The sequence below is a fragment of the Lepisosteus oculatus genome, chromosome 6 (assembly GCF_040954835.1).
Source record: "Lepisosteus oculatus isolate fLepOcu1 chromosome 6, fLepOcu1.hap2, whole genome shotgun sequence".
Taxonomy (NCBI): Eukaryota; Metazoa; Chordata; class Actinopteri; order Semionotiformes; family Lepisosteidae; genus Lepisosteus; species Lepisosteus oculatus.
Window position 1 is genome coordinate 23179527 of NC_090701.1, and position 22202 is coordinate 23201728.

The 22202-nt window shown below is 37.0% G+C and overlaps 1 protein-coding gene across 3 annotated transcripts in view; it reads left to right on the forward strand.

Annotated features, from left to right (window-relative positions):
* The window catches only part of LOC102690009 (voltage-dependent L-type calcium channel subunit beta-2), a 157354-nt gene that overhangs the window by 31062 nt on the left and 104090 nt on the right, over positions 1-22202 (forward strand). Inside the window, exon 1 of one of the 3 annotated variants that reach the window (XM_069191077.1) lies at positions 17688-18455. The exons of the other annotated variants lie outside the window; for them this stretch is intronic. Coding sequence (XP_069047178.1) covers positions 18408-18455 — 48 coding nt within the window. The 5' untranslated portion in view covers positions 17688-18407. Of the gene's footprint in view, positions 1-17687; positions 18456-22202 lie in introns of those variants that run through there. 3 annotated transcript variants of the gene reach the window in all.

Sequence of the window (22202 nt, forward strand, 5' to 3'; positions counted from 1 at the left end):
TACAATGAAATTCCACTAAAACTTGTACTAATTTATAAAGTATAACATAATGCTGCACTTATGCTTACTAAATGCACCAGTCTTGTCCTGTAACATATCTGGGATGAATTCTGTCCTAAGCATACTGTTAAGATTTGCAGATTAAATAAAAACAGACATTGGCATTATACAGGAGTATCATTTGTTTTTTGGGGGGTTTGGTGGTACAGCAAGTAAAGTTTTTTTGAATGTCAATATTGGGGTCGAAGATTGATGGGTGTCCGTGGCTCATATTTGAGAACTAATATTCCAGATAGAAAAGTACTAATCATTTTGAACCAGACACTTACTGTCCTAATTCCCCCTGGAACTTTCTTACTTTAATATAATTCTTCGTATAAGTATAGATGTTGTCATGAATCATGTATCTCAAAAATTGAAACTGAAGTAGTCTTGCCTAATATATGGTATCTACATATCTAAATCTTGGCCCTAAATTGTCTGTATTTTGCTTTTAATGTGTTTTATTCTGTGGTACGCAATGCTGAGATACTATCCATGGTTGTTGTCCGATCTCAGTTCCAATTTCTGCAGATTTATTTTAACTGATAAATTCTTGAATGCTTTTTACTGACATTCTAATACCACACTACAACAAAATTAGATGAACTGACATTTACTTATCAATTATTAATAATAATTATTAATGACCCAGTTGCTAGTGTCTGCATTCTATGTGTCGTGGTCAAAGGACATTAGGTAATTAAAAATCATTTGGCTATTTTTACAACCTAATTCACAACTCTTTTGAGCATACTACTTTGAAAATCACTCAAGAAGTTTCTGCTCAGATATTATACTGAATTTTACATGTAAATACATGAAGAACTAGGCAGGATTACTATTTTAATAGTAGTCAACCCAACTATTTACTAATTTTGAGACTTCTTGATAATGAACATTTTTCACAAATTCCTGCTGTTAACTTTGCACAGGGCATATTACTGTCATATACAATGAAAGTCCACAATTTTTTTTGTTTTACGGTAAATTATGCAGTTCAGACATTCAAACTAATCAGGGAAAGTGAAAGAGGTTTCTCCTTTGTCTCCATTCACTTAGTTTTACTGGACGTTCCTATATCTTTGTCTGACCTGGAGGAGAAAGTTTCATGATTACCAAATGATACATCACCAGGATTTGATGGCATTCAAATCCATCAAATTTTGATTTTTTTTCTGACATTTTGGCCTCAAATAGGTCCTGTTTTGCACAATATTATAGATACAACACCTTGATTTTCACTTCTGTTTTTTGTCTATTTGCTCAAAATGTTTAGTGAGCACTTTTTCCACATTTGTGGGCCAAATTTGTATCTTTGTGGGTTGTGAAGTAGTACAGTAAATTCAGGCACTCAGTTCTGCAGCATTTTCATCTTGTAGGTCTACTTCACCTGACCTGCATCAATCCGTAGTAAAGGCTAAGCTTGTGGTATAAGGTAACCTGTATTTTACTGAACATCTCATCTTAGCTAACTTGCTTAAGTAAAAGTTCATAATGATTATGCTTTATTGAGTTATAGTTTATTCAGGAGTTATGCTTTATTATATAAACTATAAATAAGTTATCATTAACATTATAATAAATAAATGTTATTACAATACAGCAGTGCCGTATTTATAATAGTAATAAAAACAAGATCTAAAAGTAAACAAAATGTTTAAAGAATTTATTCTGCTGCTGTCATCATTAATTACATCATCAGTAAAGATGAGTGAGCTAGTTCCAGAGTCACTTTGCATGCCCAGGTCATAACACAGCCCTTACCATTTTTCTTTCTTTGACAGAAGAGGTGGAGCATCCGCAGTTACTTTTACGTCCACACTTTAACCCTTTCATCACTCAGTTGGTTAGGGTTTACAGTATCTAAGGTCCTATCTGTCCATAAAACTTCCAGAACTTTCCTGGATAATCTGTGTACTTCTGAGCAAATCCTTATATGGCTTGGTGCTGGTGAAAGGTTGACTTCTGGTGATGCAGCCTTTGAAATTTTTCTGTGAACAATGATGCATTTATACCTTCACTCTTGCACTATGGAGTTTGTTGGCAATTTTACTGAGAATTGTTTCAGGGTTCTCCTTGTCAGCTCTGATTATGTTCTCTTCATCAGTTACAGATGTTTTTTTTGTTTGCCCCATTCTTGCTGGTTGGTTATTACACTTATTATTTATTTTTTCATCAGATTATTAATTTTGTCGCACCCGATTTCTGTGCTGATTTTTTTCGATGAAAAACATTGACAACATATTCCTATTTAACAACTAGACAAAGTACTTTAATAATACAATTCTTAAATAGTTCAGAAACCTTCAAGAGTAATTTGAACTGATTTCAGTTTCTGCAGATTGGAGGTTCCAATTTAAATATTCTATTTCATAAGTCTCTCAAAAACCACCATTTTTTAAGTGCTGAAGAAAAAAATGAATGCCAGGCAAGCAGACAGACAAGACAAGACAGACAAGTGGACGGCTTGTAAGTTTAATTAAGGATTGCTTGTGGGGATAGGCTCCGGCACCCCTGCGATTCTGAATTCGATGAAGCAGTTGGAAAATGGCTGGAGGAAAAACCAGCAGGTGTACCAGTCCCTAGTTGGGAATCTTCGATATAGGGCATTCTAAAAGTTTATTTTCTTCTGTAACTATTTGGCAATAGCGTGTGTGATTATGCTGAGGAAGCCACTGAGCATGCCTCAGAGGTGTTCGTTCGGATATGCAGTTGTGTGAAGAATGGACAGCAAAGCTGGGCAATGCTGCCACCCTGTGGAATAAATGCATCCAGGTGTTCTGTTCTTCATAGTTACAAACCTTTCACACATAATTCCATAGTACGCCAAATTCATGTTAGGGCGTCGTTGATTTTTTTTAAGGCTTATATAGTATGTAAGGGTGTCATTGATTTTGTTCCAAAAAGATAATATACACTGGTATTTACTGTCCAAGACGAGAAATAGCTGTGCAAATGATCTTTTTGGAATAAAATGAATGTGTCACAATGGTAATCTGTAGTAGTTCTCAATGCAGTCACATTTGCCTGTTTATATTTTATATATCTAAGCTGCATGCAAAATTTTGATCCTTTTATGTAGTTGCACAGGGCGTGAAAATGCTTGGTACAATAGGTATTGTACCAAATTTATGGTGTTAAATTTTTGTTGTATGATGTTCCTTTAAATTTCCCCCTGGCTGATTTTGTTTCTGTTCTGTTAAAAGCAATACAAATATGCTAATCACACAATAAGGTATTCAGTATTTTACTGAACATCTCATCTCCTTTGGTTTTGCCTCATCAGTCCTTCAAGCTCAATTCATAGGAGATGTTGATTACTGAATGCTAATACCAGATCACATTTTATTCTTTCAATTTGCTAGTTCTTTTTTAGTAGTATACTGTAGTTGTGCATTTATTTCTCAGTTACTAAAAATAAATGAATAATTAATAATAAATAATCATAAAAATGATAAAATGAATAATGGAGGGAAATTAATGTTTGTTAAACTGTGCTAGGGAAGTTTAGTACTTGCTTTTCAAAGGAGATATTCTGAAGTAATAACTGAAAGAAGTGGGACACAACACATAGGGTATGTTCTATTTTTTCTCCATAGTAAAACTCACAAACTATATACAATATGCATTAAGTATTATCAAAATGCATACCTAATCAGAAGGGGAAAAACTTGCCAAGTGAACAAACAGGTACAATAGGTCAGTAACTGAGACTTTTTTTTCTTCAGAAACTCAGGTTCATCATAATAGACAGAATAACTTTAACACTTACATAATCACTCACTGATCTACTGAAGGTGTTTTACATGTTGATCAGTTCTGTAAATTATAATAGGCTTGATAAATTAGTGAAGATAAGCAGCAAAATCATTGGAGCAAATCGGTTCAGCCTAAATGCCTTCAAACATAGGGTTGTAAAAAAGACTATAAGAGTGTATGAAGTGTGTTGAACACCCACTACACTGTGAATTTATACTTCTCCCATCTGGGAGATGCATCCTTGACCAAAGTGAATGGTAATAGACTCAGGAAATCTTTCATGTGAAGCCTGTCTAACCCAGGTGGTGCTTGGACAGTCATGTGCTGCGTGTGGAATCCTCTTTAAAAGCGATAGGTTTAACCAGGGAAGTCTGTACTAAAGGCTTAATCTTAAAGGATTTTGATTTATGGTTGGGAATCTGTCAGAAATTCACATGTGCTTTACAGTATATGGCAATAGTACCATGTAGATCATGAGCAAAATCCCATTTTATACACTTTGACAGAACTAAAGCTGAAATTGAAAAGATCTTTAAATTAATAGGAGTCTGAAGTATGCTAATATTTATATGTAAAACTGAGAAAAAGAGCATGGTTTTGCAGTAGTGATAGGGAGCAACTTACTCTTGTGCAGATGATTGTGGCAAAAACCATTTAGTGGATTGGATACAAGGGAGAGACTAGAAGTAGGGTTAAAAATACACAAAAGTAAAAAGTCTGGATTGAGACCAGCTCTCCTTAATGACTCTCTTGGTGTCCTGTGCTATGCAAATAAAAGTCAGAGGCTTAAGGCATAACAAACAGAATAGAAAGGGGGCAGAATTTTGTCTAGTTCAGGTGGGTAGCTGCGTCATCACGCGTAGGCTGCAAGGGAACAAGTAATAGGCTTATTCCATGCTGAAAAGAGAAGAAAGAAAACACAATGTTTCAGCCATGGAGCCTTCTTCAGGTGTGAGAATGACAGGGTAGTAAGCAAAGGTGATGTAGCATAGGAGAACAAAAGCTGAGAAAGAGGAGGAGCAAGAGGCGGGGGCAGGGGACAGACAGAGTGGCCAATCAGGTAGTGTGAAGTCAAGATAGGTCAAGAGAGGTCTGAAATGAAACCTACAATGAAAAGAGAGAATTTAGAAGAAAATTAGTCTGCCGTTGGGAGGAAAAAGGTGTGATCATAACTGCAGGATAAGTTTAGTTTCTGTAGTCTTTCTGATGTTGGAGTTATGAAAACCAGCTTTGAGAACACATAGAAAGAGATTAGTGTGATCATGGCCATCAGAGGTGAAATGAGAAACAGCAGGCTTGGAGAGATCATTAATCTTCACAGCCCTAACATGTTCTCTAAAGCGGTCTCCAAGTCTCCTTCCTGTTTTCCCAATGTAAATGGCTGGGCATTTACTGCAAGAGATACAGTACATAAGGTTGCTGGAGGTACAAGATGTCATCTGAGTGATCCGGAATTGAATGAGTGTGGTGTTAGATATGTACTTGCAGGTGATACAGTGAGCTCTGTTGCAAGGGAAAGTGCCTGGTGTGGATGGTTGCTGAGGGCGGTCAAGGGAGCTGTGAACAAGAAGGTTACGCAGATTAGGTGGTTGGCGATATGAGATGATGGGGCGGTCAGAAAAGAGGGCCCCAATGGAGAGATAGTCCTGAGGATAGAAAGTGTGTTGGAGTGGTGGGGAAGCACCAAAGCAATGCGGATGTTACAGCAGGAGTTCCTGCTCGAGTTGATGGTCCGAGGGATGTTTTTGACTCGGGCAAGGGGCCCTGTCAATAATACTGCTAGGGTAGTTTCTGTTGATGAAAAAAGAGTACATTTTTAGGGTTTGGTTCTGGAAATCGATGTCATTGCTGCAGAGTTTTTAGTGTGTTTGGGGTAAAATGAGCTAAACAGGAGATAGTTGTGTGAATCAGCGGATTTGTAATAGACCGAAGTAGAGAGTAGGGGGTAGTTAATGGAGAAGTTGATGTCTAAAAACGGAAGAGTAGTGGAAGATATGTTAACTGTATATTTGAGGGATGGATGGAAGTTGGTGAAGTGATGCAGAAAGTGCTCAAGCTGGTCATTGGAGCATGTGGCAACACCAACACAGTCATCAATGTATCACTTGTAGAGGTCAGGGACAAAGCCAGTGTAGGAAGCAAAGAAGTGTTCTTCTACCCAGCCAACAAAAATATTGGCATAGCTGGGTCCCATTCTGGTGCCCATGGCGACTCCACTAACCTGTTGGTACTGTATAAAAGGTTATTGAATGAGAATGCATTTAGTGTGAGAACCAATTCTTCCAGGCGTACCAGGGTGTGAGTGGGTGGATCAATCACTGTGTGTTTGTCCAGCATGTGCTTGAAGGCTGTAAAATCGTCATGACAGTTGCATGCTGATACGATGGGGCGCCCAGGGGTGTTAGGTTTTTGGATTTTGGGGACGAGGTAAAATTTATACCTGCGGATTTTCAATGATGAGCCCCTTTACCTCCTGGGGGAGCTCCTTACTGCTGATAAAAGGGGAGATGGTGGATACCACTTCCTTTTGGTAGTCAGTGGTAGGGTTCTGTTGGAGAGGGAGATAGGCAGAAGTGTCAGTTAGTTGACTAGAGGCTTCAAAAATATATAGTCCTTACACCACACCACAACAGTGCCTCCTTTGTCCACTGTTTTGATGATGATATCTGAGACTGGAGCGCCTGAATTTCTCCTTGGGTGAGGTAAGACCTGTGTTTACTGGGTATAGAGAGTTTCTTGAGAACTTAATTGTTGCATTGGTTAATGAAATAATTGACTGTTGGAAAATGGCCGGAGGGGGGAGTCCAACAGCTCTGTTTATGATTAATATTGTTAATGACATCAATAACTGGATTGTTGTCAGTTGCCTGTGAGGAGGAATCATCAGCAAAAAGTGCTCTGAGCCAGATCCTGCGGTAAAAGCTGTTGAGGTAAACTTGGGTCTGGGGGATGTCCAGCTTCCTGGGAACTGGTACAAAACTGAGTCCTTTGCTGAGGAGGGATAGCTCATCCTGTGAAAGGGAAAGGTCAGAAGATATAGTGACAACAAGGTTAAGATTGGTGGACGTAGCAAGCGTGTTAATGGTTTCTTCTGTAGAAGATGAGTGAGTTTTTTATCCTTCTCTGTAATGAGAAACTGGAAGAGTTTGGAGTTGAGAGATCTAATGAGGTTAGTTATAAAGGGAAGATGATGTGGAGCTGTCTTTGATGTTGTTGTCGGAAAGGATAATCTGTTTTTTGAAGGAGAAAATGGTAGAAAGCATTAGTTTCCTAGAAAGTTTTTAAAGTCATAGTTAAATTTGAAGGATTCAGTGACTATGAGTATAAGGATTACAGTTAGCAGGGAAGAATTCAGTACTTTGACGCCTGTGATACAGTGGACCAATGTCAAATTTCTATGAAGTATAAAATGGGTAGATATTAATGTCTTCAGCTGTTAATGCAAATATGCCCTAGAGTACTGTAGGTCAATTACAAATTGAGATATCATGTTACTGTTTCATTAGTTTTCCATTATCGTTCCACTAGGATTTAGCTGATAACATTGATTTGATATGTTCAGATATAAGAACACTAAAATTGTCATGTTTCTCTTTTATTTTCCATTAGTTTTCCCTTCATGATTTATTGCACTTCACCTTTGGTAAGATGTTTCTTCATAAGTAAAAAATGAAATTACACTGTTTTTTAATTACCTAATCACCTTTTTGTTGTGATGATTCAGTCTAATAAAATCAGTGTATTCCGGAAATATGTTTTACTGTACGTGACTAATGGGGTGAGTTCTCTTCAACTAAACTGTCTGCATATTATACTGTATCGTTTAGGAATTTCATAAAAAAGATCTTATTTTTACACACATGTTGTTTGTTCCATGTTGAAGAAGGAAAATGATCCTGTGTTCTTGTAAACACTATCAATTCTATGTTATATCCTCTTACTTTCCATTTAACTTAATTAATGATTAAGCCTAATTTCAGAACTTATTTATCTGAATATGCTATTCAGCAGTGCTGTGTGAATTGGTATTGAGGAACCACTGTATAGCAGGGCAAAGTGATATTTGTTTTACAAGCAGAGTTTTAGAGCATACAATAAATGTAGGTTCCAAGAAAACATTGATGCATTAATTTAATTTAAAATTGAAATAGCTTGTGCCTTGCAATAGTATGATGTAAAAGTGTAAGTGTTGTTATGCCACTGCAGATGAAATAAAAGTAAGCCCTAATTGAAGCAGAATGTCCCTTAATGTGTTTTCGATCCTTTTTTGGTATTCCCAATATACAGTGCTCTCAGATTCTCAAATTGCTCACAACCTAGACGTTTGGGCTCCTGAGACACTCCATTTTGCTCAGTGTATAACTGTGTAACTATTTTCAAACACTCCCCAAGTAACGTAAAATTGTAACCTTTTTTAAGTTTACAGTAAGTCTTAGCTGTCCCAAATTTGATATTCCTATGAGCTTATGTGGGTGGAAATTTGCTATTCACATCTTTAAAAATCACAAAAACATTTACAGTTCATAGAATCTTAAAACAATGGATAGTGTTTGCTTAGCTACAGGTTATGCTACAGGCTGGTAAACCTTATTGGCATGACCAATGAAATGTAGTATGCAGATACTACAGATACAGTTACACAATATTTACAGACATTTAGAGTAAAAACATATTATTTGACATTTACATACATCACATAAAACATTTTTGAAGACAGGTTCACTCTCTCTTCCTCAGGGGATCACATACTGGGCTGTCTGCTCTATCCTTCCCCTTTCCCCCGGTAGGATCAGAAGCAGTTCTGATTCTGGCAGGTATGGAGATTCTGTTAATAAATTTAATATGTCAGGGAAGCATGTCTAATCCCAAAGTGCAAGACAAAGTGAATCTCTTTCTCTGCTTTTCCATCCTGGCAGAGGGAGCAGGGCCTGTTCTGTCTGGGCAGCCAGCCCTGCCTGTGTTGCCCAGTTTCTATGGCCAGGCTGTGATCATTGAGCCTGTTCTTCATCAAGGTCTGTTTCTCTTTGCTGTCTCTTACCCTGGTAAACACAGGGGGTCAATGGTAATTTTGGTTTACGCTAGTTAACTATCTTCTTGTTTAATCATTACAGTCTTCATCAGACCTATAACACAGCATAAAAGGCAGGGAATAGAGAGAAGGAGACATGGGAAAAGGCGAAAAAGAAAGAAAAAGAAACACCATCACATATCACTTGCTCTAAGTTTGTACCCTTTGAGAGGACATTGCTGGGTCAATAGCAACACACCCAAAGCAAGCATAGTAACTGGAGTTTAACCCTTGGTTAGCATGCAGCTCTATGCTAAAGTAATGTGCTACCAAAAGACCAATTGCAATGAACTTAGTCCACAGTACTGAAGTAAACCTGTTCTTAATTGCAGCAAACCCAAAGTAACAGCTTCTCCCTCTAGAGGTTACTAAAGTAGAGGACTAACTTAAACCACCTCTTCACATGGGTTAAATTACTTAGTAGAGAAATAAGTGGAGCACTGGATCACATTAGACCTTTTCAGAAAGTAGTGGAATTAATATAATCTGAAGGTAATGAATTTATGCATCCATCTCTTGAAAAGTATTGTAATATTTAACAAAAACTGGTTCCTAGTCACACCACATTTATTAATAATGACGTTTGTGGTTATTAATAGAAATTTATTAATAAAAGTTCATTTTATTAAACATATAGTTTAATGTCTCTTTATTAGTAGCTGTATTACAGCTAATGCATGTAGAACCTTTAGAATGGAATTGTGAATTTTCAGATATCCTGGCTAGTGAAGAGAAGTGAAACTAAGTATTTAAATGGGGTGTATGTCTACAATCTACAATGTGTTCTGTCATTTGGGTATAGATGGACAGACAGTAGTTTTTTTTACTCTGTATTATATAGTACTCTATTCTTCTTGGTATCGGGGAAAAACAGGGTTATTGAGCAATTGGTGTACAGAGAATAAGTTGTGCAGGGAAATGGAAGGGTACATTAAAGAAAAATCTTAGATGACGTACAACAAATGTAACCGTTGAAAGTTCATAAGACCTACCTTTATTCTATGCACACAGAGATGTAGCCTTAACATAAAACCGAAATAGTGATGTACTTGCTTATTTGCCTGAAGGATCTCCGTAAGAATCTATAACATTTCTGAGTGGAAATAAAAGCCTATGTAAGAATGTACATGTTCAAATTCGAACCTGCAGGTGCTGTAATCATTTGTTTTGTGACAATTGGTACTGTATGTAACCTCATCTGTTATATTTTAGCATAAATGCTGTTCTTAATTTACTGTAAAAACTAACATTAAATTGTCAAGGACATTCAGTTATATTTAAACATGAGACAGACAAATTCATAATCATATATTAACATGGGCTACATATTAATTTACTGATCAGATTAGTTGAAGTGATATAATTCAGCAGAACAAAAGCAATGATAATCCCTTAGCACTGTACTAAGCAGAAGTTCAGTTGGTTTCCAGCTTTTTTCCACACATATTTTATTTGTAATTGAGCTCATAGTTAGACATTATCTTGAGTTAAAGTAGTCTGCAACTTTGAATGCAGCTGCATGCTAAATCTGGAAGTTTGTTGTGATTGACCCATGATCAAACTCGGACACCACTGGCTAAGTATTTTGATATTTTGAACCTTGATTGGGAGAGCTCACAGTCCTGTTAGGGAAATGTTCATACTTGGCATCCAATGGCATCCAGTTGGGAGTGAGAGGTGTGGGTTCCATGCACAAGATTGAATAACAGATTACTAAAATTTGAAAATATTAAGGTGACGTGCTGACTTTGAGCTGTGTTCCGTGTTTCATGCATCGGCGTCGTTGCCACAGACGCAAGGTATTTTTCTTGTTTCCCTGTCAAGATATCATAAAGTGTTTCAAGTTGAAGGATTAGCCTGGGGTTCTTGGATCCTCAGAATGCAGGCCTCTGAGACACTTTGTTTTGTTAATTGTGTAACAAACAGTGTTGTATGTTGTATAATGTTTTGTAGTTAGTTGTGATTTTTATATTAAATTTAATATGTATGTTTTAGATTGCTCTGATTTAATACTTTTTTGCCAAAGTTGTGCCCGATAATAAGGAACTTGCACGCCTCAAATTAGACCCACCACTCTGGTTTATGTTCATTTTTATTTCCTGCTATTTATTTTTCTGACACACCCTAGTTTGTAACAAGATGAAAAAAAGAATGCAATGCCTAATCCAAATGTATCCTTCTCAGAAATGAAAGTCATCCATAGTATAGATATCTCTGTTGTAGAAACAAATGTTTAATTTCATTTAAAATAATTTGAATGTAAATATTTTTATGCTTAACCAGATAAGGTTTTTTTTAAATAATGACGAAATAGAATTTATTATCAAATGTGTTTAGTTTTATCTACTATTACAACATAGTGAGGTCTAGGTGGAGATGAACTACTGGATGTCTAAATATGTTCAACCATAACATCTTAAGGGTTACATACTTTTTCTCCATACAATATTGTGCCGTTCCTTCCCCAAATGCAGTGTTGACTTACCCAAGGGTTCTGTGGTCCTAACACAAAATGTATGCTTTTTATTTGGGGGGGGATACAGACACAAAAAAGACACAAAATAGGCATTGTGGGTCTGAGACATTGCAGTTCCTCGAGGTTTTTCCTTTTTACTTTCTTAATATAGAATGGAACAGGAGTGGCAATGCTCAAAAACACTTAGTACAATGGTCCGTGGATGTAGATGTAAAGCAGGAACCCCTTGATGATAAAGATATGGATTTCCTCATCCAGACTTAGGATCCATTGAGCTCACCAAACAGTTTGTCATTTTTGTATAATTTTAGATGCTTTGCTGCAGTATTGACTCTCTAAGTATTGACTGACTTCAAAAGTTTCTCCTCCATATAAAATGCTTGTTCAGTAGGATTAAAATCTGAAGATTGACTTGAACAGTGTTAGAGTTTCCAGTTTTTTGTCAGTGAACTCCTTTGTTACATTTGCTGTATGTTTTGAGTTTTTTGAAGAGACCTCAAAAGGTATACAAATGCAGTGCATTTCAAAAGTATTCAGACCCTTTAAAAGTTTTATTTGATTTTTCTGGACTAGAAATTGTACTTAGACATGGTTATCCAATCAGTTTGTTGTATTGTAAATTGACATGCTCAAACAGAAAATCAATAAATAAAATAATAAGACAGAATTATTTTTCAACAGATATTTTGGTAAAAAACTAAAATGTGCTGTTTGCATAAGTATTCAGACCCCACACATATAATAATAATAATATTTGGTAGAGCCACCTTTTTCTGCAATAAGAGGTTTAAATCTTTTGGTTAGGTGTCTACCAGATTTGTACATTAATTAGAGTAACGTTTGCCCATTCCTCTTGGCAGATTTGTCCAGCACATTCAATTGTATTGGACATCTATTTCCCCTGTACTTTACTCCATCCATTTTTTACTTCACTTTTAATAACATTCCCGGTCCCTGCTGATAAGAACGATCCCCTTAGCATGATGCTGCCACCACCATACTGTATGAGTAGTGTTTCTTGGTGCATGGGCAGGGTTACGTTTATGCCACAAATAGCACTTTGAATTTTGGCCACTAAGCTCTATGTTGATGTCATCCTACCACAAAACCTTTTCCCAGATCTTAGTCAGATCACTCTTTTTGCTTTTTGTCAAACTCCAGATGGAATTTGAGATGGTTCTTTTTGAGTAACGGCTTCATTTTGCATTCTCTCATACAGGCCAGTGTTATACAGAGCTCTTGATATATAGTACAGGTAGTTGACTAATGCACCTCTACTGCACTCTCAACCACTGAACTCTGTAGGGCTTTCAAAGTGACTACTGGCTTCTTTTGTGAGGCTTCCCTCACAAGTCTCCTTTTGGTTCAGATGAGTTTTGAGGAAGGACCTATTCTGGGCAGGGTGGTATGATGTGTTTTCCACTTCTTGATTATTGAACCATTAGTGTTTACTGAGATATCGAAAAACTTATTTTTGCACCATTTTCCTATTCTGTGCACTTTTAAACAGTCTCTCTCTTAATTTCCTTACAAATATCTTTAGTCTTCATTTTCATATCTTTCCTGCAGATTCACTGGCTGACCAATGATCCCTAAACAGACTTGTTTTTTTATCCAGTAAATGTGACAGTTACTGTAATGGTCAACCGGCAGAGCCCAATGATAAGGCAATTATATCCTTGTTAGGCCAATTCCTTTCACCTGCGTAAATGTAGTGATACCAGACCGTAGGGATCTTAATAGTTATGCAAGCAGCATATTTCACTTTTTCACTTTAAGATATCTTCTGACAAAAAACTAATTTTATGTTTTAAAATTTTCTGTTTGAGCATGTTAATTTTTAAATAAAAATACTGATTGAAAAAAGTTGTGTTAGTATCATCTGTAATCCAGCAACATTTGAAAACTTTTAAAGGGTATGAATACTTTTTCAAGGCGCTGTATTTTTTTAAGTGGACCAAATATTCCTGTAAATGCGAGGATTATTTAAGACGAGCGATTAAGATCCAGAGGCAGTCATACCAAGACCAATTGTAATCCATAAAATGTTATGCCAAAGCTCCCAACCTACTAGCTCATGAATTCTGAATTTGACAGAAACATGTTGTCTGCCTGTCTAAAATCTGTTCTTCCACTCAATAAAGGAACTTTTTCAAAATGACTTTGTTTAAAAAATTATAGCATTGTTGTGCCAGTATGCTACATTAGAATTTAGTTCATTTGATGTTTACTGTGTTTAGTTCATGAAAGAATGTCGCATTGGAACTCATTAACCACAACTGAGGTTATGGAAAGATCATTTTAAATTATTAACATTCCTCATCGAGATACTTGGTCTTAGTACATTCTGCCTCCTGACTGTTTTTCTTTTCTTGGTTTGTGTTAGATTATCCAAATGGTATGCTGTGTACAATGGCATTTTCACAGAATAAACTTTAGTTGAGAGCTGGAAAACCTACTGTTACTATAGGAAAAATACACTTCCCAGAATTTGGGTTTATCATAAAACAGCACAAAGGTTGTATCTTTATCCTAAGAGGGGCATTGTGTGAAATGTAGCCTAAAGAATTAGGCATAGAACAAGGTGTCCTGGATGCGATGCCAGTCTGTTGCAGGGAACACACAAATTAACTCACATCATTTGAGAGACTCTAATGAACCAGGACCACAAGAAGAAACCAGAAGTACTCAGAAAAAAAATGATGTAAACATTGGGGCAGTTTGCAAACTCCACATAGACCCAGACTCAAATCCTAAACCCTGGAGCTGTAAAGCAACAGAGCTATCCAAATGCTTGACTGTGCTTTTGAGATCAGATACTATAAATGGAAATTGTAAAATACATTAATATTTACACCAGCAGCCATATCACCCTGCAGCTCTCAGCTGGCTACCCACTGAAGCTCAGCAGTGATGAGCCTGGTCAGTACCTGGATGGGAGACCTCCTGGGAAGCTATGGTTGCTGCTGGAAGTGGTGTTAGTGGACCAGTGGGGGACACCCACCCTGCGGTCTGTGTGGGTCCTAATGATTCAGTATAGTGGCCGGGACACTATACTGTAGTGGGCGCTGTCTTTCGGATGAGGCGTTAAACTGAGCTCCTGACTCTCAGTGGTCATTAAAGATCCCCGGGCATTTCTCGATAAGAGTAGGGAGTTACCCCGGTGTCCAGGCCAAATTTCCCCCCCGACCTTTACCATGGCCTCCAAATTGTCCCCATGTATGATTGGCTTGCACTTGCCCTGTGATATCTTTTCCCAGATCGTAGGAGGGCAAAGAGTTTATGGGAGGGGTGGGAGGGTTCATCTGCTGTACTGGAGGTCTTGTGTAAGCAACGTTTGTGATAGGTGACAAAAAAGGAAGGGAGGGAGGCTCCAATGATCTTTTCAGCTGTTCCCACAATTTGTTGTAGGATCTTGCGGTCTGAAGCGTTACAATTCCCAAACCAAACAGTGACACAGCTGATCCAGGTGCTCTCAATGGTGCTTCTGTAGAACGTGGTAAGAATAGGCAGGGGTAAGGTTGCCCTCCTTAGTCGCCCGGAGGAAATAGAGACGCTGCTGTGCTTTCTTGGCTAGGGAGGTGGTATTGAGAGACCAAGTGAGGTCATCTGTAATGCGTACACCAAGAAACGTGGTGCTTCAAACTGTCTCCAAAGGGGAGCCGTTGATGTACAGTGTGGAGTGATCAGCGTGGGCCCTACTGAAGTCAATGATTATCTCTTTTGTTTTGTTTACATTAAAATTAAATTTGCGCACCAGTCCACGAGTTGCTCCACCTCCTCTCTGTATGGTGCCTCATCGTTGTTGCTAATGAGGCCCACCACTGTCGTGTCATCGGCACTCTTGATGATGCAGTTTGAACTGTGCTTGGCAGTACAGTCATGAGTCATCAATGTGAACAGCAGTTCACAAAATATAGTTCACACATAAAACTGTATTTTTTCTGGATGCTACAGGAATGCTACTCTACCATTCCAGCTTCAGCCTTCATAGCCAAGGGGATTTAGAAAATTGTTCTGCATCTTTGGAGTGTGCAGTACATTGAATCATTTCAGAATATAATACACTCAATGTCAACAGTGTATATAATTATAAAACTGACATTGGTTAAGCAAAGGACATACTGTACATGAAAGTGCTTAGACATTGAATTGTTGAGGAAGCAGGACTAAGCATTATACATTTTATGTTTTCTTACATACATGTAAAAATCAAAATCAAGTGTAATTTTGTATCTTCCTCAGTTCATGGTTTTTTTCTTAAGTGTATAAATTGTCTCGGGACATCTGTTGGGAGGTAATGTATAATAAATATAATGGTAAAAATCACCCAAAATCTCCAAATATATTAAAACATCTCCTATATGGTCAACTATGGGGATTGTTTAGAAATATCTGACATTTAGATCTCAAGTTGATAAATTAATAAAGGATAAAGTCATCAAAGAATCCTGAAATAGAAAGAAATTGCATTCAAAATATCTGCTGTCAGAACTGTATTTATTTGAGGACGGCACATTTTTTATTTCTTATAAGAGAATTTTCTTCCAGAGTCTGGGGAAGCTACAGCACTTGTATTTATTTAGCTGGGTTTCTAACTCTGTGAAATGACGTCAGTCCTCTGTCACAGGAAAGCACTGTAGTGAAACAGCTCCTGTTTTCAACATGATGATTTGTTACTTGAACAAAAACCAAGACCAAATTCGTATTGTTCTTAATGACTGCATCGGAAGAATATGTAGCTTACCATGGAAATACTGTATCTGTTGAGGAAATCTTTAGAACAATTTCTAATACACTAGCTCAAAGAATGTAGAAGGCCACACCTTCATACGCATTCAGTTGTGATGTGTATTCACGTGGATAATGCATCTGTACTCATTCCTGATCTGCTTTTTGTTTTCCCCATCACAACATGGATTGTGTTAATTGGTGTGCAAGTGAATGCAGGCGTCAGTAGAACATAGCAAAGTAAACAGCAAATTGAACTTGGAGCCATCATATGCACTGTGGGAATAAGAATTCAACATCTCTGGGAAATTCTTTACTTCTGTAAAATTTGCTCAGTTGATCAAAGTATATAACATATCCATTATCTGCTTGATGAAGGTGGTTTTAAAATGTCTTTAGAAAGGACAGGATTTGAACATTAAAATTGAAAGCACATACTGTATGCATAGCTCTAGTCATGGAGGGGAGCAGTTTGTTTCTCGTTTGATCTTTATGGCCTTACAGAACTAATCATTAGTTTAAGTGGACCAATTTATCACTTTTCATAGGCATTTGTCTGTTAACGACTTAAATTTTACTTCTGAACCTTGCATCTTGGGGTTGTGTTTTAGCGTGTGACACAGAATAAGACAATGGTTTTCAGTAAGGAATGCCTCCAAAATTTAAGAAAAATAAGTTTTTAATATTGCATGAAAACATCAGAATAGTTTCCCCAGTATATGCTACAGTATATGTTTATTTACATCATGAATAGCTGTAATGACTTGTTCAGTTAATATTTGCAAAGAATAATAAGGGTCTTTGTCACTCAATTTTTAAAGTGCTAATTTAAGAAAAACACTCTGTATATTGTAATGTCCCATTAGTGAAACATATTTTCTTTTAATAAATATTTTAAATATTTTTGTACAGAGAAACCAAGAAATATTGTAGTGTAATGTAGCATATTGTCATCTCTTTAACATACCGCTGTTTCCTGTATATTGTAATAGTATAATATGCTCTCATAAATTATTGATGACTGCTTTTAAGATTTTGTTTAAACTACATATTACTGTGTGACTTATTATTCACATTAACAAAAACACATACAGTACTCAATTTTTATTTAACATTCTAATTTTCATTTATACTTTACCAGATATTGATTGAAAATACTGTAGAATTCAGTTGTTCATTTATGGGGTTCAACAGCTGTATTAGGTTGATTAATATATGCCATAGTCCATTTAATAGCATATTGATTTGAGCTTTAACCTCTTTTGAATACATAAGCATAGTGTGTATTCCCATGTTTAAACTTTTCACACATATTGGAATTCCATTAATTAAGGGTATTTTGCTACTTGATTTAAACTATATATAACCTAAAAATGATCTTTAGGGTTTTTTTAATTAAATAAATTGATTTATCACTCCATTTTAGTGTCTATTACAGGTCTGAAAATGACATTAGCCACTCCTTGCTCTTCACAGTGGGGTTCATAACAAGCATGTGCAGCTAGAGGCACATTGAAATTCTAGCTGTGTATCTTCTGTGCTGCTGGCTACCTGTTCTGGTATGCAGGGCTGTGACAATAATGAAGGAAGAGGAATGCGTGGCTGCAGTTTTCTGCAAGCAAAGTGATTCAGGTAATAAGGATGCTCTGAGCTGCGCTGCCAGGAGGAGAAGTGAGACACGTACAGCCACCTAAAACAAAGCGGGTGACTCTTTTGCAAGGAATCATAGTGAATTGAAGTAAGAGCTGCATTGTCTCAAGGGACAGGAAAATAAGGATAAATGAGACATTCTGTCAATATGGTGATCAAAAACCATTGAATCCAGGAGGCTGGTTTGTGTACTTGTGTAAAGGTCTGTAGTAGCAGTGCCAGAGCGAGACTTTCTAGTGTCTGGGGAAACGGTTTGCAGGAATCACAAATGACATTTTCTGTTGTGCATCAATTTTAGATCGTGGCAGAAGGTGTTAAAGAGACAAAACAGACAAATGGGTGCACATGAAGAATCACACAGATCAGGGGCAGGATGTTACTGAAGAGATTAAAATGATGCTTTGTGCTGGCGTACATTGTTGGTTTGCATTGGCACAATTGTCTCGGGACACAGGAGGCTACCTGCTTCTCCACGGAAGGGTTCATCTGTCTAGACAACAAGTGAAAAATATCCTCTGAACCAAGGCGATTTGAGGACACGTCTTTTTCTTATTTTTTACATTTTTCTCCTTCACCCTTTGACTGAAAGGTGTGAAGGCATGGACAGTGGTTTAGAGGACGCTGCAAAACAGACTCTAGTTCTGTGAAGCTGCAGTCCGATTTCACTTTCTTGCCCTCTTGATGCATTGCTGTGGACTGGGACACCGGCGGAGAGTACAGGTTTCCTATGTGAGTATGGCGTGTTATTTTCTTTTATTTTACTGGGACACAAACGATGAGAGATGAATGCATCACATTACTTAGCATGTCTAAGATGCATGTCCTCATTTTACACTTGTAGCTGCAAACTAAACAATAACTCAGCAGTATTGCGAGTGGTTGATTTAATACCACTGTTAAGAGATGAGATGAGATCACTTTATTGGCCATATACTGTACAATTTTTTGTATTAGGAATTTGTCTTTTCGCTTACCCCAGCTTGCTCTCTCCATGAAACTCACAGACAGGGAGAGAAGCCTGAGGTCAGAGCGCAGGGTCAGCCATTTAAATGGCGCCCCTGGAGCAGTTGGGGTTAAGGGCTGGATGTCTGTAAAATACAGACACTCATTCTGACTAAAAGTCTGCCTTTCAGTCTTGGTACATGTGATGCTATTTCCAGTATTATCTGAAGGCTAAACATGAGTGATATTCTTTGTTGATTTTAAGCTGTTTCAAGTGATACATAAAGCACAAAAATGTGTAAAACATTAAAAGCCACTATTATGCAATTCTGTACCAAGGTCTGCACTACACAAAATTTACAATTTTACAAACAATCAGATGGCTATCATTAAAAAAGGAAAAACAAAAATTCTGTTGATGATTTTTATAATTCTTAGAATTCTTTAGTATTAGTCATTTATTATAGTAGCTTCCTGCACCATCAACCCTCCTATTGATTTATTGTCCCTTGACTGTTCGGTAAAGGGAGCTTTACTGAAGAAATTTGAAATTACTCCTGAAGGAGTTAACCCTTCTTAGAATTACAGGCCAAACAATCCAAACAATACTGGATAACTTGTGATGCAAGTAAAGAATGAAGAAATGTAAATAAAGATCTGATTGCCAAGATGAGTTCTGAGTCATTGCTGTATGTGATTAAACATTAGGCTGTGTCTGAGGTAAAGTAGATGTTAAATATTGCTTGCACTGACCTTGGACTTGAGAGAGCTCTTGCAGACTCTAAGAAATGGCATTGCATCCATTCACCTCTCAGACTTACAAATTACTTAATGCAATATCATGGTTGAGATAAATTTTACATGAGTGTAGATGATGCCTGATCCCTGCCTTAAAGACATTCTTGCAATATATAGTCTAAAGGGGATAGTGGAAAAACCAACTGACATCACTTTAATAGCAAGTTATATTTCTAGTAATGTTGTCCTTATTCTGACAATGAAATTACACATTCCTGTGCCTACAATAGCAGGTATCAAGGAGTGAGCTAGTCCATGAAGACATTTCCAATGGCTTACCAAAACCAAATATATTGTTGTAAATTTTTTTAAAACAAAATTTCCAACAAACGTACAGCTGTACATGGTGACTTTAGGCTGAGCCTCTGAGGCCTGTCTCATCCTCAGCAATCAAGACTAATACACAAGATGCAATTTTGTGCCTGTTCGAAGTTTTGAGAACAAATATCCTGCTCTTTTCATAACACCAAATAAAATATGTCCGCTTTTACCACCTAGCTTCTTTCAACCCCTTACAATATTGAAAACAATATTATTACCCCATTATTAGTTTGTGCATAGACGTGACCTAAGTTGACGTATATTTAAAGTTTTTTCTACAATAATGTATGGCATTGACAAAAATGAGTAATGACTGTGCTATAGTCCCCTGGTGTACGCAAGGTTAGTAATACTTTTGCATAAGATCAATATTCCTTATCTCCAGGATTGCTTCTATTCCTGGCATCTCAGCTGTGTTTATGAAGTGGGAAGTAGGTTTAACAGGAAATGTACAGTGAAGCAGAGCCCACAAATCTGGTCTCCTTTCTGGTCTCCTCACATGTGTAGAGCTTCTTTGCAGGGAGTTTCCTAGAGTTTTCACAGGGTCCACTAAAACACTGGGACCTTCTGTGAAACATTATCAGGACAAGGACTGCTGGTGCACAGTGAGTAAATAAGGAATTTCTAGGACCATTCTGCATCCAGAAACTGTAAACTGCTGACTGCCTGGTTCAGTCAGCAGTTTACACCCCTCAGGGTAACAAACAACATGTACAAGGCTGTACTTTTTTTTAAATTGGGTTAAAGTAAAATAATTGTTTAATTTATCTGACCTGCATCTATCTGTCATCTGTCATAACACATTTTGAAGCTCAATATTTACATTTACTTTTATTTATTGGAAGCAAAGTTTTGCCGTGGAGGAAAGTGAGTTTAAAAATACCCCTGTAAATTTACCTATTATCCTACCTGTATGTCTTTGGACCAAGGGAAGAAACCAGAGCACTTGCAGGAAACCCACACAAACACAGGGAGAACTTACAAACTCCACACAGATAGCACCCCAGGTCAGGAATTGAAATTCAGGGCCCTAGCGCTACAAGGCATCAATGCTAACCATTTTGTGCCAGACAAGATTTAATCTAAGTATATAAAATCTTAAAGTCTATAGACAGGTTAAACCCAGGGGACCATTTCACACTCAGTAATAAAAAAAGGACAGAACAAGGTATCATCTGAAAACTTCAGAGGAATAAATTTAGGACAGAGAATCGGAAACTCTTCTTTACTTAAAGGGTACTGGTAAATAGTAGTACCTGATGCAGGTTTCCCCAGCAAGCTGTTTCACAGCCAAAAGTGGCCTACCTTTTAATTGACATTTTCAATAGAATCAAAATCTGAAAATGTATCCCCTGCTGGACAAGGGTTATCTGAGAAGAGTAATTGAGTTTGAAAGTAGCTAGCAAAGAGAAACTGCACTAAAGTAGTAGAGAAAGCATTAAGGTTAAAAAAAGAGAGCTACTTACAATATCTCAGAACTGTTAAGAAACATCTCTGTCTTCCATCAAACACTAGATGTCATTGCTGTGCAAGTATAACTTTTAATAACAGCATTGCCTTTAGTTGAGAAAGAAATGTACTTTTTCTTGTGCAGCAAGATGGAGTTGTGAAGGGCAAATATCCTAGACAGAGGGTTACAGATGGAAAATTTCAGGTTTTCAGATGTTAATCTAACTAATACCTGAGCAGACTACGGAAACAGATCATTACATTACTCTTTTTTAACATCTACATTTAACCATTTCTTAAAATAGTTCAGTAAATGCAAAAGGCAACTATCTGTTAAATTATATGCATGTTTTTGTAAGTGCAGAACCAGAGCATATTTACATACAGTACATCATTTTAAGGCATTTACCAGGCACCTATTGTAGCCATTCTTTTTTATAATTTAAATACAGTAGTTATACTAAAGCATTTAGTAGATCTAAAATACCTAAACCGGCATATCCATATTATTTATCTGTGCATATGCAGTATATGAAATAATTTTAAAAAGAATGCGTAAAATATAGTTTTGAAATTATACAATTCTACTATTTTGTAGTTATTCCATCTCTTTGTAAATGGGTCTGAGACCTCTAATGTTGAATGATTATCACTTGCTGTGCTGTCCACTTCCACATAATACGGCAGATTCTCCCCAGATCCACTAAAATGTTAGAGAACCACTGATCAGGTTACTTATCCCTTTGAATATAGTGAAGTCATTTTTTTGTGAAGTAGAATGTGCATTATCCCACTTAGACACTATCTAGGCTGTCCTTCCAAACCGACTGTGAAACCGTTCTGGGACGCCTCTGTGAAGCTAAAATTTGTAATTAACAGTTCCAGTTTCCAAGCAGTTTTTGGTGTAAATTTTGAAGATTTGCAAAGTTTTATGTCTGAGATTCTCAACCTCTATCACTCTAACAG